At 44.4% G+C, this 27,969-nt stretch overlaps 1 protein-coding gene across 1 annotated transcript; it reads left to right on the top strand.

The window, feature by feature from the left end:
- LOC140908828 (putative deoxyribonuclease tatdn3-A) lies at positions 1–27,969 on the top strand. Its single transcript, XM_073336703.1, has 11 exons — positions 1–27; positions 259–342; positions 9,086–9,118; positions 10,532–10,605; positions 12,632–12,713; positions 15,693–15,755; positions 16,309–16,418; positions 18,754–18,809; positions 19,901–20,013; positions 25,216–25,296; positions 27,727–27,969. Exons 1-11 carry the CDS (start codon positions 1–3, stop codon positions 27,868–27,870), a joined length of 867 nt encoding a protein of 288 aa, XP_073192804.1. The 3' UTR covers positions 27,871–27,969.

The following is a 27,969-nucleotide window of genomic DNA, read 5'->3' as shown; positions in this document are numbered from 1 at the left end:
ATGGGCCAGTTAATGTATGACATGCTCGTATGTGCATTAGAATTTACACCCCTCTAATGTGGACTAACGCACTCTGTAGACAAGTCAAATCTTGTCTCCCTTAATGGATACAGTTTTTTTAACTGCTGCTTTTTTTTTTTTTTTTATTCTGGAAGATCTTTTACAAAACACTGTTCTGAACTCCTGTTTGACATCCTTGGCTTTTTGTGAACCACCGATGGATGTCTGACTGACAAATTGTAGTCATGGTGCCAACAGAGCAGGGACAGCCTGTTGCCTTTGAAGTCCGTAGGAGTTTTGCTGTTTGTTGTTCAATGGGAGAAGGATCGAGCCCTAAGTAAGGTAAAATGTAAGCAGCCTATTTCCAGGTCACATGGAAGGTAACTGCTGTCCACCTTAAGTGCTTGTTTTCCCTCACATTTTCATCCCTATGATTACTTTTCTGCATCACCATTGGAGGAGGCTGGCTTTACTTGTTCCTCAGATAGTGGCTGTGTTAAGATAAGTTGCACCTAATTAGCTTATCAAGTTAAGAAAATGTCTGTCTTTTTCTGAATTTGAATCATTCATATATAAATTGCAATGTGTATTATTGTTTTAAAAGACAGGAAATAGACAGAAGAACTGCAAATAGGTAAACATTTGGGTCTAAGTGGGAACCCTGATTAAGGATAATTAATGACAGAGCCACCTGCATGCACAGCTTCCACTGTATCATTATCAGAATTTTCTGGGCATGGATCAAGGGTAGTGTATAGCTCAAGATACATCTAGAGAACTTTGAAATGGGTGCACGCTACACCCCTACTGTCAGCTTCCATTTTTTCTTCTTTTCAGCCTATGGACTTAGACCTGCTTAATGGTTAAGAGTAAACCCTCAACTTAAAAGTCATGCCTCAGTGTGCAAATGTTTTATCTCCCATTATTACAAGTAATGCCTAAGATGATAACTTGAAAAGATTAGAGACATATTTTTTCTCTATTTTTTCCAGTGTGTTTATTTTGTTAGTTTGACAGCATTCTATGGATAGTCAATTTCCCTCATCTAGTCAGTTAGACTCCCGATCCCACAAACAAGTTCACACAGGTGCCTCTTGGTCTGCATGGAGCATCATTGGCTTCAGGTGGAGCCACATGCAGGTGCTGGGGTCTGCTATTGAGGCTCTTATTTCAGGATTAAGACATTAGTCACTTTCTTCTGCTATTTGTATGGGTCTCTCCCCTCTTGCTGAGTGGAAGAACATAGATTATCCTCTTTGTCGATATAGGTGACTGCAAAACCCCAGACTGACACAAGGCCTTGAGGGCAGGGGTTGTACTTGCAACTGGTACAAATACGATTTATTTATTTTTAAGTTAGCTACATTTAAGTTGAGGGTGCCCCATCAGGTACCTACAGACCATTGCCATTGAAACTGACCCTGGGCAATGGTGAGCCTCCTCAACTTCCATTGAACTCCGTGGAGGTCGAGGGCCTAACGATTGGGCCCTTTATTAATGGAGCATCTGAGAACAAGACTTTAGAAGTTACTAATAATTTTTTAAACCATCCTTAATGGGATGAAATTTCCTTTAACATTTTAAACAAAACACATGTTCTGGAGGTAATTGTAAGAACAACAGCCCCCCCGTCTTTGTATGTTTTCCTATAGATATGTAAGCATGTGGGTGAGGGCGGAGACCCACCATTTAATTCACCTTGTGCTGTATGCACTAACACACATGACAAATATCCTACATTTGATGTCATTACAGTCCAATGTTGCAAACAAATTTCAGTAAGTGAAGGAGTGGGCCCTACGTGTTCTGAGATAGCTAACTTCAGAATTCGTTACACTTACAATGACACAGGCAATACAGACGAACCAGGAATGGAACATTGACAATAAACTAAAAATATACTGAAAAGTCTGTTATCAGTGTCTACGCAGAGAGCAATACAGAAAAACATCTTAGTTAAGGACTGATAAATTACATTTTAAAATTAATCCAGGTTGATTAGCTCGTGTTATTTTTAGTCATATAAAAAGGATTTTTAAAAATGTTATGACATTTTGAAGTAATTGCAATAAGTAGTGAGCTGTGTCTACACACGCAAGTTGTAATGATGCAGTATAGTTAAAGTGATATAACTCCCCCTCAGTGTGCATGCAGCTATACCGGTATAAAAGTGCCTAATGTGTATGGCAAGAGGAATAAGCCATACTGGTAAAATGCACCTTGTGTAATTGCAGCCACAATAAGGATTGCACCAATTAAACTATTCTGGTTAAAAAGAAAATTTATTCAAAGGGCCATGATATAAAAACTGTGTCCAAGAGGCTGTATTCTAACAAGGAGTTTGACGGGGAGGGATAGTTCAGTGGTTTGAGCATTGGCCTGCTAAACCCACGGTTGTGAGCTGAATCCTTGAGGGGGCCATTTAGGGAGCGGGGGCAAAAATTGGGGATTGGTCCTGCTTTTGAGCAGGGGGTTGGACTAGAAGACCTCCTGAGGTCTCTTCCAACCCTGATATTCTATGATTCTAAGAAAGATTTTATTAAAAAAAAAAAAAGTAAAGTTACATATAAACAAAGAATAAAACACTCAACACAATTAATGGTAGGTTTCAGAGTAACAGCCGTGTTAGTCTGTATTCGCAAAAAGAAAAGGAGTACTTGTGGCACCTTAGAGACTAACCAATTTATTTGAGCATAAGTTTTCGTGAGCTCCGATGAAGTGAGCTGTAGCTCATGAAAGCTTATGCTCAAATAAATTGGTTAGTCTCTAAGGTGCCACAAGTCCTCCTTTTCTTTTTACAATTAATGGTGTCGCTGTAGGCAATACTGAAAACATAGCATGACATCAAATTACACATGCAGGGCCCTGGTCCTGCAAAGGCTTCAGCATGTCTGTAAATACTCATCAGTGGTGTCCCTAATGTCAATGGGCCTCATCCCATGAGCATAGGTATGCACATGCTTAGGGTTTGCAGGACTAAGGCTCAGGGGGTAGCCCTGTTAGTCCGTATCCACAAAAACAACAAGGAGTCTGGTGGCACCTTAAAGACTAACAGATTTATTTGGGCATAAGCTTTTGTGGGTAAAACACCACTTCTTCAGGACTAAGGCCGTAATTATTATCCCCTATAAAACAAAGAAGAAATTGCTAATTCTACAAGTGTGGGTATAAAAAAGAAGCGTGTCATCTACTCAAAATCTTCAGCTTCTATGGTTTGACTGAGAAGACGACAACAAGATTCGAGGCTTCTGGACGTTCCTGGCCTCATCGAAACTGATTATTGTAAGAAACGTGATTTCTAAAATGCCAGTGTCCCTGCAGCTACATTTTGCTGAAGCTTCAGTAAATGGTAATCATTTGGAAAGAGACTCCAGGGGGAGACACAACAGGGTTCGCTCTCCCCCCCGGAAACTCAAACGTACTCTTTGTAAATACTCCTGTAGTGCAGAGCTGGGGCTGGAACTCCTGCCTCCATGCTGCAAAACTGCCCGCACCTGTGTGCGGAGGAAGAGCTCACCAGACGCGAGCTCCCTCTGCCCCATAGCTAGGCGGCTGTGTGCCCGGGCTAGGCTGGGCTGCTCGCCATAGGGCGAGTGGGAGGGGTTGCAGTCGCTGCCCTGGGAAGAGCCACAGCCTCTTTCGGCTGTCTGTCAGAGTCGCAAGAGGCGGAGCCCAGGCCTTGCCTGCTCAGGGTGCCTTCAGCAGCCTTGGCACATGGAGACGTGCTGGTTCATCGATTGTCATTGCCACCTCACGGCCGAGGAGTTCAGGCAGGTAGGACTGAAGACTGCAGGCAGCGGATGCACTCTGTACACAGGCCCTATGCTGTGGGGCTGCTGTTACTGGGTTTGCAGCCCTGGGTATGCGAAGTATGATTGCAACAACAGCTGTTTCCAGGCTAGTGATGGAATTCCCTCTACCTGCTTGTAGTCACTGAGCCTGGTGTATGTTCTGTAGAAGCTCCTGATCCCATTAGAGTCCGTGGCAGAACCCCCATTTATAGCACGGACGTGGTGGATACACTTCAGGGAGCTTTTTGGTGGATTAGGAGCAGGGTTCCTTTTGCTCTGCTCTGTAATTTACAAACTGGTTTGTGAGACAAGGTGGGTGAGGTAATAGCTTTTATTGGACTAACTTCCCCTGGTGAAAAGAAAAGGAGTACTAGTGGCACCTTAGAGACTAACCAGTTTATTTGAGCATAAGCTTTCGTGAGCGACAGCTCACTTCATCATCATCACTTCATCATGTAGCTCACAAAAGCTTATGCTCAAATAAATTGGTTAGTCTCTAAGGTGCCACAAGTACTCCTTTTCTTTTTGCGAATACAGACTAACACGGCTGCTACTCTGTTCCCTTGGTGAGCGAGACAAACTTTCAAGCTACACAGAGCTCTTCCTCAGGTCTTGCTTGTGTCATAACACTGTTGTGATTGCAAGACGATGACACATTAGGACTCTGAAATAACTCGCGGGATGGTGCAGTTGCTTCTAGGGGGCTGTGTGGCCCTAATTAAATCCAGACAGTCCTGTAGAATGTGGGACATGTCGTGTGATAAACCCAAAAAGAGCCACCCAGGCTGGGGTAAGATAAGAAGGGTAGACATGCCTCTCTAGGTTAACATTAGATACAAACAGCTGCAACCAGACATTTGTAAACTTGTTACACAAGTGCAGTCTCCCAAGGTACATACAGTAGGACCTCAGAGTTACAAACACCTTGCCAATGGAGATTGTTCGTAACTCTGAACAAAATGTTATGGTTGGTCTTTCAAAAGTTTACAACTGAACATTGGCTTAATACAGTTTTGAAACCTTACTACGCAGAAGAAAATTGCTGTTTTTAACTATCTTAATTTAAATGAAACAAGCACAGAAAGTTTCCTTACCTTGTCAAATTTTTTTTTAAACTTTCCCTTTATATTTGTAGTAGCTTACGTTTAACACAGTAGTGTGTGGTACTTGACTTTTTAAAAACATGTTTGGTCTCTGCTGCTGCCTGATTGTGTACTTCCGGTTTCAAATGAGGTGTGTGGTTGACCGGTCCATTCATAGGTCTGGTGTTCGTAACTCTGAGTTTCTACTCTGTGCCAATACACAAGGTCTGATAACGAATGTAGCAGATGCAATTAGCTGTGCATCTGATGAAGAACAAAATAACCTGCCAATCGTAATTCTCCCCAATGACCCGAATATTAAAAACTCTGTGTCATGGCATGAATGACCTGACGCCCCCAAGGACAAAGTAAATACAAATGTGATGCATCCATTGTTCAATCTAGGTCCCATTGAAATAGAAGTATGATTAGGAAGAAATGATTACACCTAGCCTTTTAGTTAATAATCTTTTTGGTCTGTTTCTCATGTCTGCTACGTCCTCTATTGGGGACCACAGTCTGTGTTTGCAGGGGATGAACTTGGTGAGCTAACATGAATGTTCTGTCATTGTGCAATTATATTTAACTCTGAAAAAGCAGTTGTGTTAACCTGAAAATTGCTGCTGGCATTAGAGGCAAATGGAAGGAAGTGTGTGTGTGACACCAAGATAGAACGTGCTGTGGTTTGGTAGTCACTGCTGTGTCCCTCTATTAAAAGGATCACTATCACTGCCTACGTGGCTACAGAGTTAACCAAATAGAGGGAGAATCTGGGCTTCTCCTTCATTTGCTTGTCAGTGACGCTACTAACATCAGGGCTCTTGCTTCAGAAGGCTGAAGTTATTGAGGTGGGTGTTCCTTGAAGAAATAGTGTTCTTTAAACAAGTCAGGTAAGCAAATCTCATGAAACCATACACCCACTGTGACGGCATGCAACCTGGAACTGGTGTACCACTGAGCCCTCTGTCTTACCAGCCTGGGTTCCCTCTCACACTGTGATGCTGTGATTAGCTGCAAACCGCTCCAGATACTGCACTTAACACAGATATCCACAGGCAGGGACAAACCAGCTGGGTTACATGAATGCTTTTGCCAGCCGCTCATGAACCAACAATAGCGAGACTCCAGCCAATTCCCCACAGCTCTCCAGCCTAGGACCCCAGAGCTGTACTGTCTTGCCCTGGTCAGAAACCTGGCCAGTGTAAGTTTATTACCCAGTCTGCCCCTCCCTCAGGGTGGAGAGGACATGCACCAGTTTTTGTTCCTGAGCAGATTCCCCAAGTACTTCAACAAAAACACATTGTTTAGGGAAAGGGTAAAACAGGTTTATTAACTACAGAAAGATAAATTTTAAGTGATTATAAGTAGTAAGTGCACAGATCAAAGTTGGTTACCTAAGAAATAAAAAGAAAAATTGCAATCTGAGTTCTGTAAACTAGACAGGATTTGAATCAAGCAGTGTCTCACCCTGATCGACAATACAAGTAGGTCTTAGATCTTCCACACACAGGCTGGAAATCCCCTTCAGCCTGGGACCCAGTTCAGTCTTTGTTCTCCAAACATGTTTCTAGGTGTTGAGTTGTGGGGGAAGTGAAGACAAATGATGATGTCACTTCCCCTCCTTTATAAGTTCTTCCAGCTTTCTGGAAAGATCTTTTGCTATGGTGAGTCAAGTAGTATCCATTTTTTTTGTGCTCCCTCTGAGAGGTCTTCACTGTATACAGTTCCTGGGGTAGTCCTTGTGAGTGTGTATTCCCCTTCATGGGCCATCATCAGTATCTGGCTGCCCCATTGTTGTACCTGAAAGGCTGGTTGTGTGTATTCCCAACCTTACAACATACTTCAGTAACATGCATGGCAAACTTCATAACTTCACATACAATGACAGCACACCCAATCCAACTTGATATTGATGTTCAAAAGATCAAGTCTTTTAAAATGATACCTCACAAGGCATACTTTGTACAAAATATATCATAATTGTATCACCATGTTAAATATGGGGGTGCTAGAGTGTTGCTTTGGGGTACAAAGTGTCACCCCGCAATAGTTGATGTTCTCTGTAGCTGAATCTGGGCTGAAGTCGGCTCCAGTACCTCCATTTGAATTTCTGCACTCAGTGTTACCCATTGGTGTCTTGGCTGCCTCAGACTCCTTCTTGTGTGAGATTAGGATTTGAAATGCCCCCGCATCTGAGCAAGGTAATACACAAAAGTGTCAAGAGAAGGACTGGGGATCAGGGGTCAGCACAGATGTAGTTGGGTTCCACGTTTAGCTTTCAAGACGGTTGGGAGAGGAAGGGAGGATGTCTGTGCTGTCAGAAGACCTGGCTTCTCTTCCTGGCTATGCCACCAAATTCTTGTAAAATAATAATGATGCTACTTTGCGCTTATCAAGCACCTTTCACCCCAGGACTTGAAAAATATTTTATAATTTAGTTTTACAACCCCCCCATCAGCTAGGCAAACTTTGCCATGGACTCGGTTTCCCATACATAAAATGGAAAGGACAATGTTAAACAACTTACCCAAAGTGATGCAGGAAGTCTGTGACAGAGCCACTAATGAACCTTAGATGACCTGAGTCCCAGCCTGGTAGCTTAAACACAAGACCATCCTGTGACACGGCCTCCCCCCGCCCCATTCTTCACAGCAGTGTTGTTATGACATGATTATGATGACATAATGTGTTTTATGCAAGATAAGTCAAGTGAGGTGTCATTGGAAAAGTTATGATCTACTGAGTATGATTATCCTATTTGTCTGCATGTATCATTTTTGTATCTGAAGTTAGGAATATTGACTATGTATCTGTATTACAAATGTGTTTACACTTGGGGAACGCCCACTAGGCAAAAGGCTCTCAGTCTAGATGGCTGGCTGGGAAGGGTCCATTCAGGTTAATGAGCCATTAGGAGAAAACAATAGGCCTTAGAAGAAGCTTATCTCCCGTTGGGGAGCCTTCCTGAGGATGCTGTAGACAGCCTCCAACTCATGGCTTCAGTGACACTACAGGGACATGTGACCAGGTCACCTGGTGCTGGACTCCATCTTGGGATATCAGTGTTTTTCCAAAAAGAAAAGGAGTACTTGTGGCACCTCTGTTACTCTGAAACCAGTGTTTTTCCATTGACTGGCGTGGGAACCAAGTTTTGAAACAAAGGGTTCCCGCCATATGCAAAGGCTATTTAAGACAGGGGAGTGACATCATCGAGGTTTTTCACTGACTCCCCACCCAAAGAGACACCTGGAAACACCTGAGGAACAAAGACTGAACTGGGGGAAGTGCTGGACGCAGGCTAAACTCCCTTTAGCCTGGGGGATTCAGAACTGTAAGCAAGTGCAGCTTGCTCCTTAAGAGTCTGCAGCCTTCTTGTATCATCACTTAGGGTGAGGATTTGCTATTCATATCTGATCTATATAGTTTATTAAGCTTAGATTGCAGTTTTGTTTATTTGCTAGGTGATCTGTTTGCTATGCCTTATAATCACTTAAAATCTATTTTTTGAAGTTGTTAAAGTTGGTTTTGCTTTGTGTGGGAGTCATAACTCGGGGCAGAAAGCTCTTGTATATTCCTCTCCACATTAAGGGAGGGGGCGAATTTTATGAGCTTACGCTGTACAGTTCCCTGTGCAGCGAAAGATGGTATAATTTTGGGTTTACACCCCAGAGTGGAGTGCGTGCCTGCGTAGCTGGAAAGTTCCTTAGCTAGAGCCTTCCCATGCAGAGCTGATCTCAGCATCTGCATATAACTGCAGCTGGGTGTGTCCCTATCTGTATGTGTGCTGGTGAAAGTGCTGGCTGGCCACAGCAGTACAGTGTAAAGGGAGCCAAGGCTGGTGGGTCAGGGGCAGGGCCGGCTCCAGCCACCAGCGTTCCAAGCAGTTGCTTGGGGCAGCAGTCAGAAAGGGGCGGCAGAGTTTCCGCAGCGGCAGCAATTCGGCGGCAGTCAGAAAGGGATGGCAGAGTTTCTGTGGCGGTAATTCAGCGGCAGCTTCTCTCTCCTGCCTTCCACGGCGGCAATTCGGCGGCGAGTTTTTTTCACTGCTTGGGGCGGCAAAAACGCTGGAGCCAGCCCTGGTCGGGGGGCTCAGTGATACCTCAGTTCCAGGTGGCACCCCGGGGGGGAACCTATTACACATCCCTCGCTTAAATGTAACAAAATCAGGTCTCTCAGTGCTTTGCATGATAACTGATCATTTGTGTCTTGCAGGACATAAATGATGTGATTGAAAAATCAAGAAAGGTTAGTGACTTATTTTAAATTATTACTTTTTCTGCACCAGAATCCCTTATTCATTACTCAGGACATTATTAGGATTTATTTATTATGTATTACAGGAGCACTTTGAAGCCTCAACTAGATTGTTGCCCCATTGTGCTAGGTTCTAGACAAGCATGTATTAAAAGACCGCTCCTGTGCCAAACAGCTTACAGTTGTAGGCCTCGATCCTGCAGTATAGTCAATGGGATTCTACACAGGCACAGAGGGCTGCAGATGTAGCAGGAGCAGGACCCTAGATCAAGACAAGATGTAACTTGTGGGTAAAGCAAACACGCAGGTGATGGCATGAGGACGGGGTAGCACTAACCTGAGCATGTTAGACTATTTGTGGGCACAGTTTGTAAGTGGTAGAGGTTTTTTGATCTGTTTATTTATTAGTGGAGCCAAATATGAAATACCCACTGAACTTTATTCTGTCTTGCCACTCCTCTACTTAATGGGCAGAAAGGGCCATTAGAAGGGCTAGGGAGGACGTTTGAATTGCAGTGTCTTGGCTGACTGTCATTATCTTCAGGAATTGCATCCCATCCAGCTGGCCAGTTTGGTTGCCTGACTCAAATTGGACAAGACTGCAGTAATACTGAGTGGTGAAGCAACTGAAAGGCTTGGGAGGGGTGCGTGTGAAGCAACTGGAAGGATTAGCATAGATCATTTGGGCTCCCCAAATTCTGGGCGCAGGAACAGCAATCAAGAATGCTTTATTCTGTCAGGGTTTGGTAGAGGCGCCTACCGTCAGGGTGTTTTCATTAAGGGGCCCTAGTCTCTGGAGCTTGCTTTCTTCCTTGGCCCAACAGAGCTTTGGGGTTTGTCTTCACTACAACGTTAAATTGGCCATCACTGCATCGATGCAGCAAGGTCAATTTAGCGCATCTGGTGAAGATGCGTTAAGTCAACGGAAGAGCATCTCCCATCAACATAGCGTAGCGTAGACACGGCTTTAAGTCAATGTAAGTTATGTCGCTCAGGGGTGGTTTTTTCACACCCCTACAAATGTAATTTACATCGACTTAAGCGGTAGTCTAGACAAGCCCTGAATCTGTGGAACTTTAGGGCAAATTAAGGATTAGCTCTTCCCTCAGGATTTTGAGATGGGGTTGGACTAGGAGGGGCAGAGAGGCAGTGTGGCTAATATATTGTTCAATCCTGCATGGTTGGATAGGTGAGAAGTCATTTATTTTGGTACTACTTTTTTTTTTTTTCCTCCACTCATTTAATGATGTATTTAACTGAAGTGAGTTTAGTGAATGTGCTCCTAAAGCAGTTCCTAGCTAAGTCGTTTATAAATGGAAACACATACATAAAACAGGAGGGAAGTGTAACTTTCACCAGTAACAAATACAGGGGTTTTTGTTTGTTTGTTTTTCTTCAATCCAGGCTGGAGTTCGAGCCTTTGTTTCTGTTACAGAGCAGCAAAGTGAATTTGAGGAAGTTATTGATCTAGCAGAAAGGTTTGTTATCTCACTGCATGCCTTGTGTCAGTAAAAAGACATCTTTTAGATCAAAGAAATAACGCTCTACTTAACACTTGCCATAGCACGTGTCTTATCTAGCTCTCCAGATTCTGGACAGAGGTGAATGGGTCTCATTATCCTCACTTTACTGATAGAAAAACTGAAACACAGAGAGATTAATTGAATTGGCCACGATCATGCTGTTGGGCCTGGTTCTCCACTGCCTCGGACTCTGCATAGTCATTTATATCTGTGCATGGTCAGGGTAAATCTACTGTTCTGATCTGGTAGCATTTCACACCCACTTGGTGCACGTGTAAATGACAACACAGGGAGCTAGGGTAGTGGGGAATCAGGACTAGTGATTGCATCTCAGAGCCAAGGATAAACCCCATGCGCAACTCGCAGTCCTGTGCCCTAGCAACTGGGTTATAGGGATCTCGCCACATAAAGTCTTGCGAATGGTGTCCTTAGAATCATGTGCAACTTTTGTGCATCTCATTTAAAAAAGGATATCCAGATTACAGGGTGAGTACTGGGGAAGGCAATGAGACAGAATCTTGGCCTTGCATGTGTGTCAGCTGACAAAAATGTAAACATGTTTAGCCTGAAAAAGAAGAAACAAAGAGGTGATATTGTAATGATCTTCAGGTGTCTAAAAGTGAATGAGGATGCGGGAGATAACCTCTTCACCCCTCCAAGGTAGCAGCTTGTTTCGAAGTTGTAACATTTGGTCTAGATATTATGAAGGGTTTCATCACATAGAGTTGCTGAAGTGTGGATGTCAGCCATATGATGAGTGAGGTGATGGCATAAAGGAGTTTAAGGCAAAGTTGACTATATACTTGAAATTAAGACTATACTGTACAGGGCTTTCCATGGGCTGAACATATGAATATAAGAGCAGGATTTTGCCTTTAATTGGAGGGGTACATGCTGAATAGCAAGCTGTTTCTGTTGTAAGGCAGGGGAATGGACCATATATCCTACAGAGGTGAGAACCTAAAATCAAGATATATTTATTCTTCCATGAGTGCTTTGTGGAGAGGGGAAGTAACATGTCTTAATTCTCTCCTCTTCTAATTCTAAGGGAGAATGGACTGCAATATGGCCTCTTTAAACAGGGTGATTGCATACAAATGAGCCTGAGGGTTGTTTTTGACTCACCATGGCAGAGAGCTGGAGAACTGGAACAGGCTAACAAAGAGTATCTTTTGCTTTTATAAAAATAATGTATGTGCATGTGTGTGGGAGAGAGAGATTGTATTTTTCTTTGTTTTTTTAAAAAAGCAAAATGTAAAACATAGAAATATCAAGAGATCAAGTTAAGTATTCATTGTTAAACATTATTGATCACCTGCATATGTATGAACTGAGTGTGCAAAGGAGCAGTCCTGGAGACATCTCTTTCTCCTAAGAATGGACAAAGCATGGGGGTGGCATTGCAGATGTCCTCTGCCTCATCAAAGTGCCTCAGCCCCACCTTGTCTACACACACAAGTTGTACCATTCTGATTATACTGCTAGAGTTAAAGTGGTGCAGCTCCACGAGGGTGGATGTATTTGTGTAGGAATGAAGGAGCTTTATATCACTGTAGCCGTTCACACATGTGAAGGGGAATAAGCTCTACTGGTATAAGGCACTTTTATATCCGTGTAGCTGTGACCACAGTAGGGGTGGTACTGGCATAGTGGTATCACTAACTAATCACACTCCTAACTCACATCGTTATACTAGTACAAAAATGTGTGTAGACAGGCCTTTGAGAGACCATCCCATCTCTAGTGGTGAAAGGCTATTTCAATCTTCCCAATCTCTTCAGTCCTTGGTGTTTCTGCTAAGAATGACAACTCAGTGCTGATTGTGATGGGTGTTCCCTGAGTGAGGACACCTCTCTGCTAGAAACTTGGCTGTGACCGCTAACTTATTGCCTACAGGCCACCAAACAGCCACTGGATGATGTTACTTTCACTGCTGAGCTAGATGTTTTAATCCCATTGACATGTTTTCCCCCTCCTAAAGGTATCCAGAGTCTGTCATGGCATGTTTTGGGATTCATCCGATTCAGAGCAGTGCAAATGGACATCGCAGTGTTACTGTTCAGGTGACTTGTCGAGATTCCTATGCCTGTATTTTGCTAAATCAAATGAATTTCTTCATATGGGTATTTGTAACTCCACTTATGTAGCTCTTCAAGTCTTTAGAGCAGAAATCTGCCATGGTAGCAGTTGTGCCTACAGCTGTCACATGGGTGAATATGGACACTTCTCTTCTGTGCCTAACTCTAATAAAGATAATGTAATTATCACCAATTTATTGGGGGGAAAACTGGCTAGTGTGTATGTCTGATACTGCTCTCTGTTAGATGGCATCAGATATGTGCATAGGCCCTACTTAGTTAACAACTGGAGGGAGCTCTCCTTTAAGGAGTAAGGGTCTGTGCTTTCAGAGCAGGAAGGTCTGAGTTCCTTTCCTGTGAAGTTCGGAGTGCCCTTGCTGTGCAACCTGGTGACAGCTATGAAGTCGTGGCTGGCCTCGGAGTTATTACAGGTTTTTTGCCTTTTTTGGAGATGAAGCAACAAGTAAAAAAATTAGCAAATGTGGTGAGATCTTGGAAATAGGTTAGGTGCAGGATTTGAAGCAGATGATAAAAGCTCTTTAAGGAGACTTCAAGCAAGGGCCCATTTATTTTATGATTTTTATCCTGTTTTTCTTCCTTGATGCATAACTTAGTACGGCTAAGATTTTGTCATGGAGGTCACAGAAGTCACTGAATCAGTGACTTCCAGAAACCTCCGTGACATTTTCCACTTCAGCAGCGGGGCTGGAGCTGTCAGCCGGCAGGGGCCCTGCAGCTCCCCACAGCTCTCAGCTGCTGCTGGTGACAGGCTCCCCTACAGCTCTGAGGCACAAGGCAGCAGGGAGAACCTTGGAGCGCCAGAAGTGGTTGATGCTAGACCCTCCTTCCTACCCATTTTGTCAGTTATTCTTAGTAAAAGTCAGGGACAGGTCACGAGCAGTAAACAAAAATCCACAGAAGCCTGTGACCTGCTTGCAACTTTTACTAAAAATAACTGTGACAAAATCTTAGCCTTTTGCATAAGCCATCACCACAGCACCTTGTCAATAGACATGAAGGCAGTTCCTTCACTGGCCTCCAGAGGGTGCTGTGTGATCATGATGGCCATAGTTCCCTGTGCAGTGCAGTCTGAGCTGTGCCGGTCCTAGGATATTAGAGGGGCAAGGTGGGGAATACCTTTTACTGGACCAAAAAAAGCTGAAGTGCACAAAGGTACTGTAGTGCACAGTGTGTCCATATGGGAAGTTACTGTGGAGCAGCTAGTGCACTGTAAAGTCCAGGCCGGATTTGATTTAAAAAATAGTCAGGAAGACTCGATTTAATCATGGGTTTCTACATAAAAGTGCAATCTTGTTGGTTGTTAGAACTGTAATACATATTCTTCACAACTCAGAGATAGATGTAGGTTTCATTTTTAGAAGGTACCCACTATACATTTTTAAACTGATTTATTTTGAAAACTTTTCAGATGAGTTTCACAGCTATATCAGAAAATGAATGATTGTTTGGTTATTTCATTTACCAAAGGTAATTGAAGCAGATATTTATGAAGTCATTGAACTGTCTCCAATTCAACAGGTTAATCATTAGTATTTGGAGGATTTTCTTGCCATGTTGTATTAGAAGGAGAACATCACCAAACAGACATTTAAATTGTTTTATTTAACTAAAACAACAACATTAAGTATTCTGGATTTTTTTTTTCAACAGCAAACACATATTTTAACAAAACAAGCATCTGTCCCTCGCTTCTCACATTTATCCCCGGACTTCTTCTCCTTGTCCAGATCTATTCCGCTCCAACAATCTTCTATTCATTGAACTTTTTGAAACTTTGCACTTTTAGAGAGAGGTAAGGGATTGACTCTGTGTACACAAATTTGAAGAGGGACAATAGAGCTGAGGTCTTATTTCTCACCTCTCTCTATATATTTATTTATTTAAAAACATTTTTGCTGTTAACAAGCATGTTACCTCCAGAGACACAAATCCACAGTTTGAGAACTGCAAAACTACTCATCTCTGGTGGTATCTTCTAGACTGAGCACTGAGTCCCATTGGGTAGATAGAAAGATTAACCTAAATAATCTATACAGAAGTCCCTGGAACCCCATCAGATTGGGTCCCTAATCCATGAACTATTGGAACTCATTTACAAAACTTTTTTTAAACATTACATGAATATATTGTCTCACACTATAGAATTAGAATTTATAATCCCTATTCCATGATGAGATATCTTTGAACTATAATGTGTCTTAATTAAAACTATCTTTAGACATGCTTTTTGGGGAAAAAACCTTTTATCAAAAAAATCTGATTTTTTTTTTAAGTTAAATCGTTGATTTTATCCACCCTGGTAAATTCAGACCCGAGCTTATGGGCACTAACTTCCATGTAGGCAAGCCCTATGGGATAATAATGATGCCTTTTATTTATATAGCTGCTTTTGCACTTTGCAAACTGTGGCCTTGACTAATCTCTGCTGGCCCATGGGATGCAAATTGCAGCAGGAGAGGTTGCATACTGGGGCATTCATCCTCAGGGGAGGACCCATGCTATTCCCACTGCTGTCCCTGTTGGGGATTCCATCAGTGGAGGGCAGCTTTACACTTCCCCCAGGACTTCCAGAGGAGCCCTGCCATCTGAGGCTGCCTTGAAGATATGCTGAATCAACACATCTTCTGGCTATTATGGCCAAGCCCCAGCCCAAGCCTGTACTTTCCACCGTAGTGTGGCTGTGTGGCTGGCTGGCTCTGGGCAGCCCAGCAGAATGACTGGGCTTTCTTTTAATTTTTAATTATAGTCTTATTTAAAGAATGGGTACTTAAAACATTCAGTAGCTGGTAGACAATTCAGTATATAATTTTAATACCTGCCTTATATTTCTGTTCTCACCATGGTCTACTAATGCCTGTTTTGCAATTTCATTGACATGCCAGGACCTCTTTTACCCCACTGGTATTTTAACGAAGCATGTGAGCTGTAGCTGGTTTATTACAGGACTTGGAACCTGCCCTTCCATTCTTTGAGAAGCACAAAGATAAGCTGGTGGCTATTGGAGAGGTAGAGTGCTTTATTTGATTTCATTAGTATCAGGGTTTTCTTGACTCAGCCATTGCTCTGGTAGGCCTGTGCAATATATTGCAATCTGTGGTTTGTGGTGCTTACATTTCTTTTTATAGACAGAAATTATATTTGCTGAGATTCAACAAACCCCAAACTCCTCTCTTGTTGTGAGACTAGAATCAGGCCCCACATGATCATTTTATGAATAAGTATTGGAGATGGTCCGCAAATATATGCTAGAATCCTGCAGCTAGGACAGTGGTAGGGAGACTAGCTGAGCTGCTATAGATTTTTTCCTAGCAAAGCGTTTTTGTGTTATCTTATATATAATATAGTTTATTCTGCATTCATGTACTACTGTACCCCCAGGTACAAGATCTTATATAGAGATTGTAGTGCCTTCTAATCTTGTCTTAGTTACAGTGGTTTCTCATAGTAGCCTACAGCATTTGAAGTTTAATGTACTGAAAGCATTAATTCTCCATGCATTTTGAAGTTTACTTAAGATTTCATAAACTTTGTATCATCCCTTAACTGATTCTCATTGCAGATTGGTCTAGACTTCACTCCATGGTTTGTGTCCACATCCCAGCAACGTGAGGAGCAGCAGAAGGTCTTTGCGTTACAGCTGGATATAGCTAAACAGCTGGACCTGCCAGTGTGAGTCAGAACACCTCCAAGCAAAGTCTTCCTCATATATCAAATCTTAACTAAGCTCAGCACCTGTTTCCTAAGTCACAGCTCCTGGAGTGCAGGAGGGGCGGTAAAGCATATTGATAATGATGGGTTGTTTGGATTATTTTTAGTCAAAATATTCAATAGTTTAAGGTTAAAAAGAAAAATAACAATAATAAAAGGTGGCTTACACCTGGGAAGCCAGAGCCTGTGTCAAGAGATTAGGGCTGATGAATGTTCCTCTCTAGCTAAGTCATCATTAAAAATGTGGGAGACTTGCTGGCATTTCTTCTGAAAGAATTGTTTTTGAAAGGAGGTGTATTTTCCATGTGTACACTTTTCATCTTTTGGATAAGAACTGAGCTATGCTCCCCAAATAAAACTCGATGGGGGTTAGACTTGTATTATTTCAAGGCATCATTTTATGTCCCACTTCTGCACAAATTAAGTCACAGGATGACATTCTGTTCCCTTGAAATGAATGGCAAAGCTCCCCCACAATTCATTAGGGCCAGGATTTCAACCAGAGAGAGATTTGCCACAGACTTCGATGGGAGCAGGATTCGGCACATGCACCCACCACAGCAGAGAGAGACCCTCTTATTTAAACTCCTTGTTGTCCAAATTTAGGTTTCATGCCTCTATGTATGTCATTTACATTGGAAAACTCGCCCCCTAATCCAGAGCTTTTATTGGAATAACGACCATGGCTCAGATTCTGATCTCTGTTATGTGGGTGTAATTCCAGCGGTGTCAGAGGAGTTACACTGGCATGAATGAAATCAGCATCTCTCCCAGAACTCTCTATTCCATGAGATAGGTGGTTTTCCACTGTACTTGATAAGTGAACATTTAGGGGGGAAATAAGAGTATTATTAAAATAAACTGAGATTTTTATATTTAATTTGATGATATCGAGTTCAGCATCAGGAAACAGGAAGACAAAGACCGTATTACTTTATTCTCTTCTCCCTATATGTGTAATTCTCCTAACTATCAACAGGTATTCAACATGCAAACCCCACATCCGAGGAGGAGAGGGGGATAATTATATGTATCAAGTACCTCTCCCAAGGTGCTTGGGGCACTGTACAGGAGAATACAGACAAATCCGATCAAAACAATTGGTTCTTAAAAGTCAGACAGAGGAGGGGAAATGAGGACAGGAAGAAGGGGTTGGAAAAAACGTGGTCAGCAGTGATAATTTAAAAGAAAATATTTCAAAAAGTAAAAGACCATATCCTTTGGTGCAACATGGCCACTTTGCACTGCACCGCCAGCATAATGTGGTCATAAAGCCAGTTTAAATGGCCCAGGGAGGCTCGTCAAGTGCCGGGGGGGGGGGGCCCTCGGGTGGTGTAATACCAACTTGTTGTACTTGATCCCCTTGCAGCTGACTTAGAAGATAAAAGGGGGCATGGCTGGAGAAAGGAGTGGGGAGAGACGCTAGAATGCCTCTGTGCCATGATTATCCTGGACTACTGTTTCTGGCCCCTTTTAGCTTTTCAGCTTAGGGATAATGGCCTGGACAGAGCAGCACCAGCACTGGGGCAGTGCAAAGGAGAACTTTAAACCACCTGTACCCCTCACCCCATTTTGCGCCCAAATGGTAGGAACTTTAAAAAGTGGGGATGGAGAACAAAATCTCTTGGTTTGTAATTCTTTCTTTGTTTCAATGAAAGTAACTTTTGTGTGGTAGGGTGCCGTGTTTATTGTCTCCCAGTGATTTCCAGAACAAATGTGTTTAGTTTACCAGTGAAAAGATTTCCCCCCCCCCCCCAGCTGCCAGCCCTCAGATTCAACCCTTGACTTGAAAACCAAGCTGGGTTCTTTTCTTCTTTGCATCAGCGCCAGTAATAAACGTTCTGAAGGTCACATGAAGCCCTCAGTGACTGTGAAGTGTCATTGTCTTCATTCAGTTTATGTCAGTGAAACTGGTTGGTACTAAGTAAATAGTTCTGATGATGATGCAGTAGGAGGAAAGGAATCCAGCTTGCTCTCCCTTAGCTGTGTTGGCTCTGCATGGCAAACAAGAGTAACACCTTATTTTTGTCACTAAATTCAGCAGATCTGACTCTAAATACACACGAGGTGCAGACCTGGTGAGGAAGAAGGTGCCGTTTTTCTATAGCTGTTTTTTCAGAATAGAACCAAATCTCTTCACTTTGCCAGCAGTGCCAGTTGTAACTCTTGTTTTCCTGAACAGTAATGTTTTCTCCTTAAGAGAGAGAGCTTATTTTCTAAAAAGAAATCACTTTATATTAAAAAAAACCACCAGTGTGTCTCTGCTTCTCTAAAGTATGTTTTTTGTAATGACCAGAAACGTGCATTCTCGTTCGGCTGGGAGACAAACTATTGCTTTTCTTAAGGAGCAAGGTAAGTCTCGCTTTCCATTCTGATCAAACCCTTATAACCAGTACTGATTGTTGTTGCACGAAGAAATCCTTAACTGCTCTCTGGGCCTGTTTCTGCTCTTACACCAGTTAGATGCTGGTGTAATTCAATTGATTTACCTTTGTAACTGGGAAGAAAAGTGAGTCCTTTACCTCAGTTTACCTGTTTGTAAAATGGAGCTAATAATGCTTCCCTACCTCACGTGTGTGTCCTAGAACTCCATTCATTAAAGTTTGGAAACTATGAGTGGAAGATGCTGTGGAGCTGCCAAGTTTACGTATTATGCTCAAGGAGTGACAGTTTCTGCAGAGTGGAAAACCTCTGATGAAACAGAATTGTTTCTTTTTTTTATTGTAACTTTTTTTGTGAGTGAATCAAAGCAGCCTTTGTCTCAGCATCAGCTTCCACTACACTCTTTGAATGGAAGCAAGAAGAGTACGGTGTCCAGATAGCTTTATTTCTCTTTATGATTTGTTTCCAGCAAATCTGTAGATTGAAATTTGGCCTATGTTGTGAAGAAAGATACAATTAGACTATGTTTAAAATATTTACTTATCTACATCTCTGTGCATATTACAAACACAATTAATGATAGCAGGACAGAAATAAGCTGCTGAGGGACAGAAAGGCTGCAGAGGTAGGTAATTGACTGTGGAGCCTTTCACCTCTAATTACAGGTTCCAGTTTGGCCCCGGCAGATGCCAACTGAAAATTGTTACCACTGACAGCTCTCTGGTGTTGATATGAAGTGAATTTGGTGGTCTTGGTCCGGTTCCCAGTGGATACATGGGAATCAGAGTCTGCACCTTTGTTGGCAGGCCCAGCAGAGAGGTCACAGGTGAAATCAATTATGTTCTCACTCGTCAGGGAGGGATCCTACAAAGCCATGGTTGATGAATATTTTGCCTGTGGATAAATAAAGGACTTCAGGACTGAGAGCCAGCACTAAAGTCTCTTACAATTAAAACAGAAAAAAAATGTTCATGATACAAATCTTTACTGTGGTGCTGTTAAACTCGTACAGCCTAGCTTTAGTGTCTTGAGGCTTTTGGGGTTTCTTCTATGTGGTGCAGGTATTTGGAACGCACTGCTTCACAACTTTGCTGGCAGACCCTCTGTTGCCCTGGAAGGAGTACAAGCTGGCTTTTGTTTTTCTTTTCCTCCAGCTGTCACAAGGAATGATCAGGTAAGTCCCTGGAAAGTTCATGGACTCTGATTCAGTATAGTTTTAATTGGACTGCGCGAGAAATGACGTTCTGCATTGGCTCAGGTATTGGGGGATGGTATTTGGGAGGGTAGGGTGAGGCAGAGGGCAAGGATGACCCTGGGGACATGCATACAATAACATGAATTCTCATGCCCACCAAGGCCCCTTTATGCCACTCTGGCAGTAAATTGCCTTTGTACATAACATCTGTAAACTACATTTATACCCCCTTTAGGGCACATTTACTCCTCCAGAGCAATGTAGATGAAGGGGTGAAAGTAATATTAAATTCTTACCAGTACGGGGGCCGGCTCTGGCCCCTGAAGGGTGCGGGGTCTCGGGCAGAAGGGGCGGGGCTGTGGGTCAGTCTCTCCCAGCCAGCCCCATCCGCGCTGCCTGGCTCCCACCTCCCGGGGCTCTGGTGGCGATTTAAAAGGGCCCAGGGCTCTGGCCGCTGCTTTAATGTCGTTGCCCCTTCTGCCTTCCCTGTTGGCGGTCCCTACCGGCAGGGCTGCGGACGGGGAAGGGGCAGCCATGTGAAAGCACTGCTGCCACAACTCTTTAACGTGGGCTGTGTACAGTCGGGCACTGGCTTCTTACCGGTACACCATACCAGCCTGTACTGGCCCACTGTCACCCCGTGTAGATGGGCCTTCGTGTAAAAGAGAATCGGGCCCAGTGTGTGTCATAGGCACATGTGATACCCATACTTCCTCAGAGACACTTTCTCTGTTTGTTTATATATAATCAGGACAGAATTAAAGTCAAATGAAGAATGGCAAGTCTCTGCTCCAGGAAGCTTACAGTCTAAATCACCCATAGCTCAGCAAGGGATGCGGGGAGGAACATATGTGGCCTTTTAGTTCTTGTTGGGTTTTTTAAAATGAGGATTAATTAACTTAATATATTGCAGCGTGGAGCAATGATGGGGCTACGGCTATAGAAGAACACTTAGCTGGGGAACGATGGTTGGAACATGATGATGGAGCTAGAGCTGGCGTTCCTAACAAATGCTTTTGGGGTTAATGGCATTAACGATCTTTACACACTGATGTTTTAAATCCCTGACATTTGGGTTTGGTTAACTAACTGTTGTGAGTTTGGAAGAAGGGTTAGAATAAGGAGGAAAGCGATGTGGCATGGTGCATGGACAGGGTCAGGGATGGAGGATGGCAAGAGAAAATGTGAAAAGCTGCTTCTCCAAGAAGAAGACAAAGACAATTCCCCTCTTGCTTACAAGGATGTAAATCAGGAGTGAGTCCATTGAAACCAGTGAAGGTGCATGAGTGTGCAGCCAGTGTAAGGGAGATCAAAATCTGGCCCAAAGGCAGAATCAAAGTGAGCTAAATTGGTAGTGGTGGTGTTTGTGCTGCAGTAATGCTCCTAAGCACCAGTTAGAGGCTTTGTTCTGGTAGGTGTAATGCCGACAGACCCTGGTTGTTGGTGGGCGGGATCGAACCTGGGGCCTCTGGAGTTCAGTGCATGAGCCTCTACCTCATGAGCTAAAAGCCAACTGGCTGTTAGCTAAGGCTGTAGAGCAAACTCACTTTCTCTCTAAGTGGTCTTGGTGCCACTAGATGGGACAGAACACCACACCCAGAAGGTGTGTGGGTTACATAAGCGCTATACAAATACATAGGGGGAGACAGTCCCTGCTGCCAGGAGTTTTACAATCAAAGGCCTGGTCTGTAGCACTTGCTGCTAAGATCAGTTGAGCTCTACCAGTGTTACCAGTCCCAGCAATGCTGTTTTTAACATGGTCATATGACTCTGCTGAGTATCTGGTGGCCCATTTACACTAGGGCACTCAGTGTTGCTAACACCAGTGGAACTGAACCACTGTTAACATCAGTGGGAGATTTTCAGAGAATTACTCTGGCATAGATAGGGCCTAAGGCTTGGATCCACAAAAGGACTTAGGCATTGTGAGGCTGAGCATTGCAATGCCTAACTCTTAGGTGCCTAGTAAATCACAGGAACAACACTGCAATTCACAAAGTTGAGTTAGGTGCCTCAACTCCCTATACACTGACTGGGGAGAGACAAGTGCCTTAGAATGGGATCCACAAAAGCCAGCACACAAAGTGGGGAGCTACCTAAGATAGCCAATGGGGGATGCTAATGAGAGGGATGTGTCCTAAGACTTGCTCCTCTCACAGGGATAGGCACCTAAGTCCAGCCTGCAGGGATGCGCCTATCTCTGCTAGCCATCCACAACTGGCAACCTCTCTCCTGGAGTCAGGTGGCTTAGGGCCTGTGAGAGGGTGTAACAAACTCACACTGGAGCTGAAGAGGTTAATGAGAGCCGATGCCATCAGCCTTACCCCACTACACCTGCAAAAGGTGTCAAGCCTGGAGGGAGGAGTTAAAAGGCCTGAACATGGCTCAGTTGGGGGCTGACTAGGAAGGAGAGCAGATCAGTAGGAGAAGGCTGGCCTGCTGGATCCTCTGAGCCTGGGACTAACTGGGGAAAAGAAGCTAGCTGAAGGAGAAGGTGGCTGAGGCCCTGCAGTGGGCTTAAGCACAAATCCAGCTCCAAGAAGGAGAGCTGGGGGGACTCCTGTCAGAAAGAGGTAAATGGGAAGGACTGTTTAGCAGCAGCTGGGCTGTATTTCACAGGCTGGGAGCAACTTTGAGGAAGCTCCTCAGTAGCTAGCTGGGAAGAAGCTGTGGGGAGCCACAAATTCATGGCAGTATTCCCATATCTATGGAAGGTGCTGACAAGTAGGGAAAGGTAGGGGCAACCCAAGGTAGTGGCGAGGGATTGAACAACAAGCCCATAACCACCTAAACAGGGTCCCTGGGCAGGAAGCCAGAGGAGAGGCTGGGCCTGGATTCCCCTATCTCTCCCACAAGACTGAGAGGGGAAGTACAGGCTTGAAGATTGGAAGAGACGGGAATGATGAGTCCAACACGGGGGCCGAGGGCCTGGCATAGAAGCCATGAGACTTTGTGCTTTCCTGTTTTGAGGGACTATTGGCTTACTCCAGAAGGGATGGGAGTCTAGGTGACTCAGCCCTCCAGCAAGAAGACGCAGACTACTGCAGAACCAGACTGGTTGTCAGCTGGGGCCATTGAAGCATGAGAGCCTGATACACCATGCCCTGCCACCGGGGTGCCAGCTGATGACTTAGGTGCTGACAGCCAAAGGCGCCAACTCCGTGGGTGCTCCAGGGCTGGAGCACCCACGGAGAAAAATTAGTGGGTGCTCTGTACCCACTGGCAGCCAAGCTCCCTTCCCCACCCCCCGCCTCACCTCACCTCCGCCTCCTCCCCTGAGCGCGCTGCATCCCCATTTCTTCCCCTAGCTCCCAGCACTTGCCACCTAAACAAACACTGGGAGGGAGGGGGGGTGGAGCGGGAATGCAGTGCGCTCAGGAGAGGAGGCGGGGAAGAAGTGGGGCCAGGGTGGGGATTTGGGGAAGGAGTCCAATGGGCAGGGAGGGGGTGGAATTGGGGCAGGGACTTTGGGGAAGGGGTTGGAATGGGGGTGGGGCAGGAGTGGAGTCGGGGCAGAACCAGGGGCAGAGGGGGGTCAAGCACCCACCGGCACCAGCGGAAGTTGGCGCCTATGCTTACAGCAAGTCATTTCTTGTAAGAATGAGTTAGGTGCCTGGCTCAATCCTTGCAAAATCCAGGGCACCCCCAGGCCCACTTTATAACTTTTAGCCCAGTGGTTAAAGCGCCCATTTGGGTTGTGGGACACCTGGGTTTAATTCCCTCCTCTGCTAGAGGGGAGAAAGGATTTGAACAGAGGTCTCCTCACCACTCAGGAGAGTGCTTTAACCCCTGAACTATGGGATAGTTTGACCTCCCTGAGTTTAGGTGCCCACAGGGTGTGGTGGGAGTCTTATGGAGCATAAAATTGGGACTGAGGTGCCTACGTCAGGGGGTTAGGTGCTTATGTACCTTTGTGGATCTGGGTCTAAGAACATAGAGCCCCTCGGGAGGCGGAGCGGGGCAGGACGCTGAAGGTCAGGAAGTGGGATCACATTCATACCCTATCTAAAGAATCTCAGACTTTGCAGGCTGTCATCTAGGGGCCTCATTCTGATCTCACTTAAACATATTCTACATCAAAGACACTCCAGTGGAGTTACTCTTGGCATGGCTCATTCCTACCTTCTTGTGTCAAGTACCTGAGGCAGGATTTGAGGTTCATTCCCCTCCTCCCCATACACCTAGTACAGCAGCGGTAAAGCAGTTAATCTTTCATTTCTGTACAACGGGTTTTCCAGATCTCTTCCTGTTCATACCCAGGCCTGCTACGTAGTGCCAGCTGAATTTATCCTTGTCCCTTGCTGCACTGCTGACTTGGGCTCAAAGTGCTGCTGAGACAGCACAACTAACTACTTGGTGAGAGGAGAGTGCCTTGACTTGCTCACAACCATGCTCCTTCTGGCTGATCACAGTGTTAACTGAATGAGTCATGCTGGTGCCTCTCAGCTGGAAGATTGGGCCCAAGCATCCAAGGAATCACAAGGCTGTTAACTTATTGATTCCTACACCAAATGACCAATTCTTGTGCCGAGACACTGAGCCCTCCCACGTCCAAGCTACCATCTGCCCCATTGTCCTTTCTCTGATCTTCTGGTGGAGTGAATCCCTTTATTTTTCACACCAGCCCTGAGAGGGGCTCGGATACCATGGCAGTGAGCATGCTGTAACTGCCTAGACAAAGAGAGAAAACCACAACCCACCCCATCTACCTGAAGTCATTAGTTTAATGGTTAGGAGAACAGGAGTCCACAGGATGTTCTTGACTGTGGGTCTCCTACAACACCAGCCCAGCACCTGGCTGGCTGTTGTACTGTCTTTCCCAACCACAGTAACGTGTCATTCGGTGAGTGGATGTACTTAATAGAATGTTAAAGACAGCTTGCATTTAGAAAAGATTAACAGACATTTGAGGGGGATGAATATTCACAATCCTTGTAGTGTGGTAGAGGCTCTGATGGGCAAGTATACTCTGCTTAACCTTTGTGTTTGCAGCTCACTGGAGGCATAGGATTATCCCCAGTGGCTTAAACAGCCTATTAAATGCCAATAAGTCAGACTTGTTAGCCATTAACTGATTTTGTGTGTGTAAATGTATCGTGTGCTCCTTTCTATATTGATTAGTGCGACGAGAACGGACTCTTACCTGTGTTGTTTCTTGTTTTATTCTCCTGTCTTTACAAGCGAGCAAAGTTAATAAGACAGATTCCACTAGAGAACATTTGCTTGGAGACCGACTCACCCTCTCTTGGCCCAAAGAAAGAGGTACAGTAAGTAAAGTATGTAGCTTACTAGTTTAAATCCTAAACCCTTCCAACCTGCATTTTAGAAATGAAGTGACTGACTGTTAGGGTTCATGCACTCTAATGCATTTGGGGTTCATGCTCTCTAATGCCCTGACTACTAGCCATATGCAAGATGCAAAGAGAGGTCCCTTCCCTCACATTAAAAAAGAAAAGCCAAAAGAATGTCAGGAGAGAAAAATATTTCTTGGTGCATATACTACAGCAATGTTTTTCAAACCATGGGTCACGGCACATAAGGTGCTGGGTAGCTCTGGTCAGCACTGCCGACCAGGATATTAACAGTCCTGTCGACGGTGCTTCCCAACTAAGGCAGCATAGTGCCTACCTTTTCTGACACTGCGCTGTGCCCCAGAAGCGGCCAGCAGGGGGGCCACGGGGCTCTGCAAACTGCCCCCACCCCGAGCACCGGCTTTGCACTCCCATTGGCTGGTTTCCGGCCAATGAGAGCTGGGGTGGTGGGGGGGCGGTACCTGTGGGTGAGAGTTGCGCGAAGCCGCTCGCAAACCTCTGCCTAGGAGCCGGACCTGTTGCTAGATGCTTCTGGGGTGCAGTGCCGTCCGTGGTGCTAGGACAGGCGAGAAGTCTGCCTCTGTACCCGGCTGTGCCACTGACTAGGAGCCGCCAGAGGTAAGTCTGCGCCCCAACCCTGTGCCCCAATCCCCAGCCCTGAGCCCCCCCAAACCTGGAACCCCTTTCCTGCACCCCAAGCCCCTCATCCCTTCCTCACCCCAGAACCTGCATCCCCAGCCTAGAGCCCTGACCCCCTCCTGCACCCCAACCCTCTGCCCCAGCTCTGAGCTCCTCCCACACCCCAAATCCCTCATCCCCAGCTCCATAGGGTCATGGGCATCAACAATTTTCTTCAACTGGGTCCCCAGAAAAAAAGTTTGAAAACCACTGTACTGTAGGGTTAATTTTGCTATCTCACTGGGTTTACACTGCTGTCACTCCATTGACACACACTAAGAAATACATAGTTTAACCTAGATCTCAAACACCACCCCCGGGCGCCTCTGAGCTCAAAGGGGCACTGTCATGTGAAATCAGATCATTAAAATAATTGTTTCCTTTGTATTGTTACCACCATCACAGGTAATTAACACTACAAATTTTAGAAATCTAATTTGTCATCACTAATGCTGTCTGTGTACATTTGGCACTACATTTAGCTTGGAAAACAGACTAGTCAGTTTCTCGTTCTGCCATTTTGTGCTAATGCATGAGAGCCAGTGTTCAGGATACCAAACTGCACAGGAACATTTACACGCAAACAAAACCCACATTTTAGTTTTTTTTTTTTTTTTAATTTTTGAAATCAACATGAAAATGTCTCTTTAATAGATTAGAGCCCGCAAGGTGCTGAGCAATGCTTGAACATGTTGTGTGTTGTGAGTCCATGTTGACTTCGGTGGCAGTTGAGATGTTAGGTACTGCATGGGGCATCTTACCAGAAGCATATGACTCCAGGATCTGCACTGGCTGTCTGTTAGTCTCCGGGTGGAGTTTAAGGTTTTTGTTATGACCTATAAAGCCATTAATGGCCTGGGACAGGCCTGCTTGGAGGATTGGCTCTTTCCCTGTGCCACACTGCAACAGCTGTGGTGAGCAGGGACATTTGAGGTGGATCTCCCCTCATTATAAAAGAAAGAGCATCTGTCTGAGAGCTCCAGGACTCTGGAACTAACTCCCCTAAATAGTCCAAATTTGGTGACGTTCTGGCCATTCTTCAAACAGGTGTTTTTTGATAAGGTTTTTGGAGAGGGTTGAGGTTTTGGTTCCCGCAGCAATAAAAGAGTGGAAAGGAGTTTCTGGACTCTGGCTGCCTGAGTTCCTGTGAAATGATTTCTTAATGCTGCTGGGATTTTATTGTAGCATCAGTGATGTCAGAGTGCCTCAAGCCTTGGTTAGGTATTGTTTTTATTACTTTAAATAAATAAATAAATAAGTCACATGGGTTTTAGTTAAGCACTCGACATCTTGCAGGATCAAGGCTGATATATATAGAACTTCAAAGAACACAGCTTTCTTCCTGCTGATAATCTCCACAGAGAAGTTTCAGGAACTTGAAACTGTTGCTGAATATTTATTCTTTCTCAGCAACAAAAGAAGTAGAATTTCTTGAGCTTGATCCAGCTGTTGTCTTTAAAATATAATGAAATTGCCATAGAACTATGGTCGTGTCAGATCCAAAACTGCACAGTATCAGGCTGACTCTTCCATCTAACTTATCATAGAGCCTAGTTGTGATTTAAGATTTGTAAATGCCAGTGGTGACCTTTTTGAAGTAATTAACGGAAGGGAGGGACTCAGTCCTATGGGCCCTGGGTAAGCTAGGCTGATCTCACTTGGTTTCTTGTATAGTGTAACCTTGTTGGCAATTCTCTTTTAGGAGAGAAATGAACCAGAGAAGATCAGGATTGCTTGTCAGTACATTGCTGCAGTGAAAGGATTATCAGTAGAAACAGTCTGTGAAGTAACAACATGTAATGCCCTGAAGCTGTTCCCCAAAGTTCATCAGCGGTTGAAAGAATGAACACTTGCCAAACAACAATAAAATGAGAGCATCCGAAACACAGCTCTGCTCTGTAGTTTGTGGTTTGGGGCTTTATTTTATATTACTTTTTTTTTACAG

This window comes from Lepidochelys kempii, chromosome 3 (genome assembly GCF_965140265.1).
Source record: "Lepidochelys kempii isolate rLepKem1 chromosome 3, rLepKem1.hap2, whole genome shotgun sequence".
In the NCBI taxonomy this organism is placed as follows: Eukaryota; Metazoa; Chordata; order Testudines; family Cheloniidae; genus Lepidochelys; species Lepidochelys kempii.
The sequence above is the reverse complement of the archived record's forward strand: the minus strand, read 5'-3'. Positions and strand labels throughout refer to the sequence as shown.

Excerpts from the sequence above, each read along its gene's own strand:
- LOC140908828 (XM_073336703.1), top strand. The coding sequence starts at position 1 with ATGGGCCAGTTAATGTATGACATGCTC. Across the intron at positions 9,119-10,531 it reads TGATTGAAAAATCAAGAAAG|GCTGGAGTTCGAGCCTTTGT; the intron begins GTTAGTGACTTA and ends TCTTCAATCCAG. Across the intron at positions 12,714-15,692 it reads ATCGCAGTGTTACTGTTCAG|GACTTGGAACCTGCCCTTCC; the intron begins GTGACTTGTCGA and ends GGTTTATTACAG.